We start from the raw sequence: 10,724 nt of genomic DNA, 5'->3' as shown, positions 1-10,724 counted from the left end.
TATTGCGGTGAAACGGAGCATCCCTTTCAGAGTTTACAAGTGTTTATAAGGCGGCTGGCGCTCTGCTTCCTTCAGATCACAGCACCAACCTGTCCAGCAACTTCGGCACCCGGCAGCGCAGGAAAAGGTACGAATTCCTTTCTTCTCTACCAGCAGGGCTGCACAAGTCTGGCGGCTGCTGACTGCACAGGAAACTACCGACAGCTCTACAAAATCAGGTCTTTGAGTGTCCTTACATCTCACGCTGTTTTTCTCATAGCGGTATTTGTATGTTTACGAGCCTGAAGTAAAAGGCACATTGTGTGCATGTGCATAGTGAGCAGAATTGTCACCTAAGTAACAGAATAGCTAGCGTTATAATGATCTTTTGTAGGTTACCGCATTCACGTTACTGGGCTGTGTGCTTAGATAAATATATATTTATGATTAAACTGATGGTTTTCTAAAAAAGAAATGCATCACCCTTGAGCTGGCCCTGCCCTGAGCTGGGACCTGCAGAGTTGCTGTCTGACACAAACCTCCTGTGATGCTCAGTGAAGGAATCTATGCTGATTTGTGGCAGCTCACGCCCTGGATCTCACAGAGCACATGGAGCTGGCATGCCATTCTCACCTATGAAGTGCTCAAGCATCTGCACTGATTAATGATATCCAGAATCAGTCTGTTTATGATTAATTTTTCAAGACAATTGTGAGTTGGAAAGAGGTGGATAAATTCTCCGTGAAAGTTTTTAACTTTTTTTCACTGGAAACCCAAATTGTGAAGCTTCTTGCTAAAATTGGACAAAACTTTTTTATTTGAAAGCTCTAAATTTTGATGGCGATATTGAAAAGAAAGCTCTTTGTATTCCCTTCTCCTCTCTCCAAGCTTTTAATCAATACTTCAGGCTTTTAATCAATACTTAATGAAGCACAGTGATGAATGCCATGTGGCTGTGAGAGAAGTGAGTATCTTTGAGAAAGAGACAAAACGTAGCTTTCATTCACAAATTACAGATTATCCTGTCCACAGTAGGAAATCGGGAGCTAAGAGTGTTTGCCTTCTAACAAAGCCATACTGCTATATTTTGAATTCAGGACAAAGTATTTTACACGAGATTCAGAGAATAAATATTGTATTATGTATATGTATTAAGCATATCTACTATTATACTATAATACATATTGAATATGCATTTATATGGGGGGTATGTGAGGAGTCGGGAGCAGCTGCTGCCCCCCCTTCCCCTCCTCTTTATCTAGTGAGGATGTATCAAGCTGTAGTCCATTATGTAGTATGAATTTCATGTATGTAATTTTATGTAGTGTGAGTTTTTATATAGGACTACTGACACATTTAAAAGCTTCGTAGGACTGGAATTTATGTTCATTGGTCCTTTGCTTCAGTGCCTTATTCTGTAAGAAACCTCATTAGCATCAGTAGAGGTTCTCTTGCTCAAGGAATATGTGACTCAGGGATCTGGGAATGCTTCTGAGCCTTTGACCAGATAAAGATCACATATTAGACCTAGTGCCAGGTCTAGTTCTTCATCTGGTTCACTTGACTAGATAAAGGTTAAGACCTATGCACACAGTTGCCTCCAAGTGCCATGGTTTCTTCTCTCATACTGGTTTGCGATATGAATAACTAGAAGGTCAACATCTTGCCTCGAATTGCAGTGCATGCCTGCATGTAGAATTATTAGAATGGGAGGATGTTTCTTAGTTCACTGGAACTGAATTTGTCATCTTATCCAGCAACTGAGCTCAATTTCAGTACACACTCAGCAATCCTAAATGAAGTAATGTATTTTTTACCTACAGATGTCTCACCTGCTATTTGCCTTACTTTCATTACTTTCCTTTGCTGCCCTTCTGGAAGCACAGTGGAAACTTAGAGAGAATGGTAAGAAATCTGTTTGTCAAAGTGTTGAGAATATACTTCTTTACCTTTATGTTTGAACTCTAAGAAATTGACTTTGTCTGTCCTTCAAAAATCCATCAGTAGTTTGCTAAGCCTCCAAGCTTTCTGGAGTTGCACGTTTCAAGCATTTGACATGGATTTCTCGGTGTTTTTTCTCTGTGGTAAAGTCTTGAATCTGTCATTTTGCTAATGCAATGTCCTGGTGTAAATGTTTTATGGCTCACTGGATCTCTGGTTCCCTGTGGTGCTTGCTGTGGTGTCGGCACCATGAGAGACAAATTTTTGCCCTTTCTTGTATGTAGAAAGTCTCGGACAGCCCTAAACATAACTGGGGAGCCTCTGACAGTGGTAGCATACCTGAGCAGCAGCAGTTGAATTTGAGAACTGTAGACACACAGAAGCGTAGGTGAAGTCAGCCAACCTGACTACTATTTCACCTCCTACATGAAACCATAGCAAACAGACAAGATAATGTTCTTTTAATGGAATATTTCCAAAACATTTTGTTTGGTGGTGTGTCTGGTAATTTGGAAAGACCAGTAGGGCACTGCAGCGCTACAAGGTGGCATTTAGAAGGCTGCATGCCCCTGTTGTAGTCCACTTACGTCTGCTGTAACTCAGAGGTCTTCTGTCTCTCACTAATTGCTCCCTTTCCACCAGAGTGATAGGAGTACAGATTGATCCCTCCAGAAAATGGGAAACATTAGCTGCAGATAAATGCAAATCACTTACCTAGAGCTGCCCTCCTTCCCCTCAAAGACTCACTCAGAGATCTTTAGCACTGAGGAGGTCCTGTCACAGAGCCAAACACCACAGTACTGAGGGCTGCACATGGCATTCTGTGAGCGAAAGCCTAGGGCCATGATTATCCAGATCCAGTGTGTCCTGGCATCCTCATCTTTAAAAGAAAGGTTCCTGCCTACTTCCCATAGTTAAGAACCACTGTAAGATTTTCTGGGAACAGAGGAAAAAAACATTTTATCCAATTAAAATGTCATCCCTGTTGGTCAGTGGGTTCTAGGTGCTTCGTAAGCTTAATATAAAGTCCTTGTAGTGAAGATGTCCAGATGACTGAAGAAAGAGATTTGGTAGCAGTCTTTCTAGAAAGCAGAGCTGGAAAAATGTCTCAGTTCAGCCTTCCTGCTGTTCATTCTTGTTGGTGCTAACATGTCTTTCTCTGCAATATCTGAAGTGTATGTCATAGAATCTGAGTGGAACGACGAGACACCAGCTAAAAAAGTGAAGCTCACCTGTAACACATCTGATGAAACACTGCCAGTTTACTGGAAAAAGGGAACAGAACTGAAAGGAACTGGAAAGACTCTGATCGTCGAAGTGAAGGAGTTCCCAGATGCTGGCAACTACACCTGTCTGTCAGCTAAGACACACGAGATTATCAGCTACAGTTTCTTCCTCATAACTAAAGTAGACTCCAATAGACAAATGATACGGTCGATTCTGAAAAGCTATAAAGGTACAGTCACAGCAAGATGTGATGTACTGTGGTCAGTTTTGTGCGTTGCACTTTTGTGAAGACTAGAGGGAGCTCTGCAGAAATGTTTGAGAAATGTACACCTGGACATCAGCCATCTCCAAACACTCCAAACACTGAAAGAGAGATGATGACTGTGTGTGTGTGATGCGACTGATGAGCAGAACAGGAATCTGTTGTGGGATTAATTTTGGGTCCTTTAGATTTGTAGGATGGAGTGATGATAGGAACAATTGGACTGGTACAGAAAACAAGGGATACTATCATTACTACACCACTGCTTTTCTGGTAGGGAAACTACTGACTTGTTTTGCCTCCATCTCGCAGACGCAGCACTGAGAAGGATGCTCTGCCTCTAAGTAATGTATCCTTGCAAAGCCAGGGTTGTAAGATTTGTCAGAACCAGGGATTGATCAAGATTTTAAGTATTGCCATTTGAGCTTCTCCATTCATGATTAATTCACTGGGACAAATCTGTGATTTTTTGCATTTTTGCAATGCAACTTACTCAGCTTGCAGTCCCTCACTGTGGAACATAGGAACACAGGAACTTCCAAGGCTGGAAGGTTTTCCAGCTGAATAGTTACTCTCTTTCTCTACAAAAAGGACCAATGGATTTGTCTAAATAAGCCCCTTACTGACAGGTTCTGCAGCATGTTGGGTATGTTCTAGCTCTGCCAACTGCTGTGTAGATATGGTTAATGTGGTCTTGTATAGGCCAGCTTTTAGTCTCCAGCTGTTCTTACATGGCTTTTTCAGTAGAGGTACTGCCCAATGGGCAGCAGGAAATTGTGGTCTGCCTGCCTACCCACCTGCCAGAGGAGATCAGAATTTATTGAACTACTGTTTTCTCCCTGTTTGGATCAGTTCATCCAAAAAAGTAAATAAATTGCATTTTCTTTCTTTGTCCATCTAGAGCCAAGCAAGACATTCTTAAAATGTGAGGCGAAGAACTACTCTGGAATTTTCACATGTTCATGGATGACAGAAAATGAGAGTCCAAGCATGAAGTTCACAATCAGGAGCCTAAAAGGGTAAAAGCTTGTACTTTCCTTAAACACTTCATAGTACAGCCAGAAGAGCCCTTGGTGTCTGTGTAGGGGATGCTGCACTTGAGCTCTTGAGGGTGCACGGAAGGGGAGGAAACCTGCTTTCAGAATCTGAACATCTGCAAAATATTTTGAGCGTTCGCTGGAATTGGTTTTAATAAAAGCATGGAAGTCACTCTGAAATTAATACTGATTTGAAAATGGAACAACCCCCACCAGACTGTTACAGCTGCTACACTTAAGCAATAGCAAAAGCAGCAGTTCGTGCAGGGAAGAGAGAGGAAGTTGAGCCAAAAGCAGAAACAATCGTAGCACTGAGTCTCATCAGATCCAGTGGAATTGAAGGAGTGGGAGGCTGCACCCACGACAAAAGCCACACGTCCATGGCCAAGTCTCTGTTGAGGAACACTGCAGAAACCTGCAAGGGAAATGTGTGAGGGGAACCTTGGGGGAATTTCCTGCCTCCCACCACTCTTGAGGGTTTCTCCAAAACATGGAGTGCCTGGGCAAAGGTCATTTGAGTTTGTTAGAGAGGAAAAAACTGCAAAATGTTTTATTTTGTTGAATGTAAATGTAGACACAGACTCTTGTCGTCTATTATAGGTTGCATCTTTTTGTTAGTTCCCAACTGAATGGTTTAACCATGCCTCACTTGTTCCAGCGAGGTTTTGGAAAGGACTGAGGAACAAAGTTAGATACCACAGCTTGGCATGGAGCAGAGAAATGAACTTATCCCATTTTATATTTAAACACAAATTTCTTCTTCAACAGAAGAAAACAGAAAGTTAGGATGGACTTTTGTAATTTTATTAATATATTATATAGTGACTAAATATATAAGAACACACTGAATTATTTCTGCTGTTCCTTACGTGCAGACGTAGGGTGATACACACAAGACCAAACATTATCTTACCAATTACGTGGTATAATTATGGCAACAAAATTCTGAGAACAAACCAGTATTTTGTTTTTCTGTTGTATTTTCAGCTCTCAAGGAGATGTAACCTGCAGCAGCCCTGTGGTTCACACTGAAAAATCTGTGACTGAATACACTGTCCAGTGCCAGAAGGAAAACTACTGTCCATTTGCCGAAGAGCACCAGCCAACCGAGATGTTCCTGGAGGTCATTGATGAGGTGGAATATGAGAACTACACTAGCAGCTTCTTCATCAGAGATATCAGTGAGTAGATCAGAAATCACCATTAGTTCTTAGCTTTATTCTCGCTGCAGGCAGTGGAACTAGCAATGGTAACTGACCAAACCAAGCTTGGGAATCCCTGCTCTGTTCTACTGTAAATCTGAATTCTGCCCCCAGTTACAGGAACAGGGGGAAACGAATCATAGCAGCAGTCTGGAAGAAGATGAGGAAGTGAAGAAGCAACACATCCATAGCTTGTGACCTCCAAGCCTCTCTCTCCCACATCTGCCAGAAGTTTCTGTAACCTTCTCTTTTACATAGATGTGTTTTGGAAGGGGCATGTGGGGGAAGTCAGAGAACAGCCAATAACCCAGCAGGCGATTCTTTGAGAACTGCAGATTTACTCAGATTATGGTTAAGGCCAGGAATGCCTCACTCCTGATCCATTCTTACAGATGGAGGAAAGCATGTTTTGCTAAGTGCCCTAGCAGTCAGCAGGAGGTGAAGATAACCATCTGTCTCTAACAAAGCCTCCTACAGCTCTCCAGGCAAAAAAGAAAACCCTGAAGGATCTTACCCAGAGGGGCTGTGGCGATGTTGTTAATTTTCCATGAGAAGCATACAGTGCAGTTCCTATGCATCATGCCAACTCCTGTCATAATGTAATAGAGGCTCCAGCAGCCGGTCATATAAAACTGCCAACAATAATACACCAACGTGATCTTATGCTGCTAATACCTATTAATGCATTCTATATTTTCTCTTGTAGTAAAGCCAGACCCTCCTCAATGTCAGTATGCAAGCACAAATGGAACAGTGACCTGGACATATCCCAGGACCTGGAGCACACCAAAGTCCTACTTCCCTTTGACTTTCAGGGTCAAAGTTGAAAGCACAAAGAAATACAGAAGCAAGGTAGAAATGCAACATTTGATGTGTGATTTTCCTGTTTTAACAGACAGTATAAATAAAAGCTTAGAGCATATGAATCATGGACTAGAATTAAAATATAAATGCTGCTGAGCCTCAAATGTAGAAAAGTTCTGTTTTGGAAGACAATTACCTTCTCAGTTCTGTGAGCAGTAAGATTCAACCTAGGGTGGATGAAACCTGATGTAAGTTGGGAGATAAAATCAGGTCCAGTATTGCGTGGCCAATGCTAGCATGACAAAGTATTGACTAACTCATTAGTACATTTTGTGGGTCCTAATGTGGGAAAATCCCAATTTCCAAATCCATAGGTGTAGGATCTGCTGCAGTGAGTTCTTGTATGTCATTTGAACCTGGCTAGCTCAGACTTTATATGTGAATTGTCAAGTAAGGCATCAATGACTCATTTAGTAGCATTTCGGTGGATACTGGTGAAGACTGAAGTCTTTGCCTCTCATATTCCTGTTATTAGTTAATTGTCATCAAATTGTTAAAGCTAATATTGCTAATCCATTTTAGCTTGAAATAATGAGATTATTTTGCTTCCACTGTTAATGCTTCTGGGTACACTAAAGGGCACACAACAGCAGTAGAGTGATTTGTCTTGGTAGTCAAAGAAATCAGCAGCAGAAGTAGAAAGAAATATGTAGAGACCACAGTGCAGGTCCTTCACTGCTCTTCCTTGGTCCAGAAAATTAACAAATGTGAACATTACAGTCTGAAATCCAGTTGAACCAAGGACACTAAAAGATATTTGTATGTGAAAAAAAATAAGCAAGCCTATGCCAGCAGATGGGGCCATTGACCTAGTAATGATTCCTTGATATTAGCAGGGCTGTATTATGCAATCCCATAGAGAAACTGGCAGGTCTACAGAGCACTTCTTGTATTAGCCAAAAGTCTTCAGAGAAAATCAGCAACCTCTGCCTTTTAGGGTTCCCTGTTTGAGGAAAAAGAGGGAAGAAGAGAGAGAGAGAGAAGAAAAAAAGATTAAAAAAATGAGCCCTCTGTTTGAATGACAGTTGGAGCTTGGAGTTCAGATTGCTTTACATCATTAACTTCAATGGGAGTCATAGTTTGTTTCCACTGTGGCTAAGGTTCTTACAGCTCTTCATGACTTTGACATGGAACAACAGACTACCAGTGTTTCCTGCAGTTACATATGCTTGGTGCTGCCTGTCCGGCACTTTACTGCATGTTTGCTTGACCCTTACTGATGGAGCTGTGCCCTATTCACAGGTTTATGATGCTGATGAGCAGTCTATTCAGATTCCGAAGGCTGGGCCAAAAGACAAGATCTCCGTGCAGGCCAGGGATCGCTATTACAACTCATCCTGGAGTGAGTGGTCTGCACTTTGCAGGTAAAACAAGTGCCCAGCCCTCATTGGTTGGAGCCAAATTCCCAATCCCTGGCTGACTGGGGAACTTCTGAGCCTGTCATTGTCTGCCTCTGAGTCCTTTAGAGAGATCAGTGGTGCTTCATGAATCACTAAGACCAGCACAGCTTTATTAAGAAACTGACTAAAAATGCAGGTCTGAGGAAAACGAAGATAATTCTTATGTAATTGCCTTCCATTTATTTTACAGATAAGCACCAGGAGATTGGTGTAATGCTCCTCAAGAAAGCAAAGGATGGATGAAGACAAGCAAATATGCTAATTAGAAGAAAAATCTGCATGTGAGATTATTAAGAAGCCACGCCTTACTCTTTTTTTCCATAGAATAGTATGATCGTGATTCTGACAGATCTTTTACATTCTCCAGGTTTGAGTAACACCACTAGCACACATCATGTTATATTAACATGTATGGTACAGTGATACATTCCTGTCAGCTATTATTGTTGGTTCCATGTGCTTTTGTATTGCATTTATTTATTGATCTATTTATTACTTACTTGATATGAATTGCAGTGTCAGTCGATGGCAGCTGCCAGTCAGGATGTTTCATGTGTTAACTTATACAGAATGTAACTTATTGAAAGAACTATTTAATAATTATTTTATTGTTAAATTATGCAATTACATTCATATTTATTATTTATTTATTTATTTATTTATTTATTTGAAATATATCAGCACAGAAAGCCTTGGCTGCATGAGGCAGCTCTGTATCATACATCCAGGCTTATCTTCCTCTTCCAGTCTGGCAGTTAATATTTTAGAAGAAGGAACTGCAGACTCAGAGTCCTGGAAATGTTAACTGCTGCACATTTTCAGCTGTTTGTGGTCAGCACTGCACATCATAGGCAGCTGAAATTGTTTAATAGTTCAACTGCTGTGTATCTGATATTTCAGAGAGCAATTGAGAACTGGTTTTCTATGTGAATGTTAAGTGTGTAATTAAATTTAGAATTTTAAAATATGGATTTTCATAGAACATTTTGAAGATACTTCTTTAGTACTGCCAGAAGTGCTATTGTGTCTTCACAGAACCTTAGGAAAAGAATAAAATCCTAATTCTGAACTGCTTACAGTGTAAGTGCCCAGGTCTGGAAGAAAAAGCACAAGCATGTGTTGAAGCCCCTGCTTTTGTTTTTGTTTTTTTGTCAGTCCACCTAAGTTGTGGCTTTCAGGAGGACAGAAGCCCTTTAAGGGCTTGGGCCTTTATCCTTGATACAAGATCATTGGAAATAAAAGAGTCCTCAGTTGTGACCATGCTTCCTTTTTCTTCCAGTTTTAGAAATGGGTGGTGATTTAAGTATTTAAACATTGAAACATAGGAAGTATCTGAGATTTCAGAAAACCATTCCTAATCTAGCTACAAGCGTTTGTTGCTATTCTATTATTTAAGTATTGCTATTTATTTATTACATTATTACTTATTGCTATTGCATATGATTCTTATTTCTGCTGTAAACACAACTTCATGACATGCTTGTTTTATAAAGGAGATAATAAACACATCTGGAAAAACACTGATTTACCTGTGATTTACCTCTTTAAAGATGAACAGTTAATATCACATTAATATTACCTTTCAAACGGAAAACTTTGTTCTACTTCTGAGGCAATGTCTGCAGAGAAGTGTTGTATCTTTTCCTATATGAATTGCCTAAAGGTACCGAATCAGTGTAGATTCAGTAGAAGTGTACAGGACAACACCAAAAGGTGATGTGTTAGCAGGCACTTCTGCAGGCTGACAAGTGATTGCATCCTATGTAGACTGAGGGTACATTGAAATTCCCTGTCCTTTGTGGTCAGAAGGCTTTTAACTGCAATCCAGCTGACATATATCTTGATGTCCTTGAGATTTCTCTCTAATACTGTTGCTACAGTGCTCAGAATTAGTGGGGCCTTCCTGTTATTCAGATATCTGAAGCATTCTTGGTACCAATCACTGACGCCTCTTATTAACGTTGATTCGCTCTGGTTTTCATTCAGACAAAAGAAAATATGAAAAGAAAATAAGAAAATAAGAAAAGAAATATGCCTTTCTGTGCCGTGATCTCGCCAGGTGAAAGAAGCTTCCCCTACAGGAAGCATTCCTGGCATAGATCACAAGGTGACCTGGAGCCCGTAGTGAGGCAAACAATTGTCTAAGATTCTTCAGAAAACCAACAGAGCACAGCTTGGAGCTGCCACTGCTCCTGCAGAGAGCCAGTTACGTGTATGCTGGCTGTTCTCTGAAACCAAGCTGGCTTCAGTTCTTGGCTATCCATTCCCTGGAACCTGCTGCACATCTCTGAATGCCTGCTCTAGGACTTCTCAGGCAGTCTCCCATCTCAGAGAAGCTCAGTGATTTGTGTTAAATGGTGTTAATATCACACTACCCATTTTCACCAGCATGGCTCTGTACACTGGAGATCATTTCCTAACACACTCCATCTGCTCAAGGAAATATCAGTTGATGTCAGTTCACCTTCATACTTCCCTTTCTTCATCCCTCTCCTCATTGAGATGCAAATAATCTCAAAAGCTTTCACAATACAATTCATTGGACTGTACAATGCACAAAACCACCCCTCAAAAAAACTTCTTACTGTTGCAGAAAAAATCCTGATGGAAATAAGTTCATTCCTGAGGATCCCATGGTCCGACAGGACCACACGATCAGCCCTCTGTGAGACCCTGCTTTCTTGATGACCTGCCTTTCTCTGGGGATGAGCAGCTCCTCCTGCTTTCTACTCGTGCTCATCATTCAACACGAGACTTTAGATTTTACCTACCACACCTCAATAAATTTGCGCTGAACAGAGACTGACTAATT

General features: G+C 41.0%; 1 protein-coding gene across 2 annotated transcripts; it reads left to right on the top strand.

Annotated features, from left to right (window-relative positions):
• The first annotated feature begins 1,233 nt into the window (after positions 1-1,233).
• IL12B (interleukin 12B) lies at positions 1,234-9,361 on the top strand. 2 transcript variants are annotated; one of them, XM_052684745.1, is made up of 7 exons: positions 1,234-1,884; positions 3,095-3,376; positions 4,311-4,428; positions 5,434-5,627; positions 6,355-6,500; positions 7,755-7,876; positions 8,103-9,361. In XM_052684745.1, exons 1-7 carry the CDS (start codon positions 1,803-1,805, stop codon positions 8,104-8,106), a joined length of 948 nt encoding a protein of 315 aa, XP_052540705.1. In that variant the 5' UTR covers positions 1,234-1,802; the 3' UTR covers positions 8,107-9,361. The 2 variants fall into 2 exon arrangements, with proteins under 2 accessions (XP_052540705.1, XP_052540704.1); XM_052684744.1 differs by lacking the exon at positions 8,103-9,361 and having other exon boundaries at positions 7,755-7,940.
• Positions 9,362-10,724: the final 1,363 nt, after the last annotated feature.

The sequence above is a fragment of the Tympanuchus pallidicinctus genome, unplaced genomic scaffold (assembly GCF_026119805.1).
Source record: "Tympanuchus pallidicinctus isolate F22 unplaced genomic scaffold, pur_lepc_1.0 scaffold21, whole genome shotgun sequence".
Taxonomy (NCBI): domain Eukaryota; kingdom Metazoa; phylum Chordata; class Aves; order Galliformes; family Phasianidae; genus Tympanuchus; species Tympanuchus pallidicinctus.
Note: the sequence above shows the minus strand (reverse complement) of the source record. Positions and strands in the feature narration are given on the sequence as shown.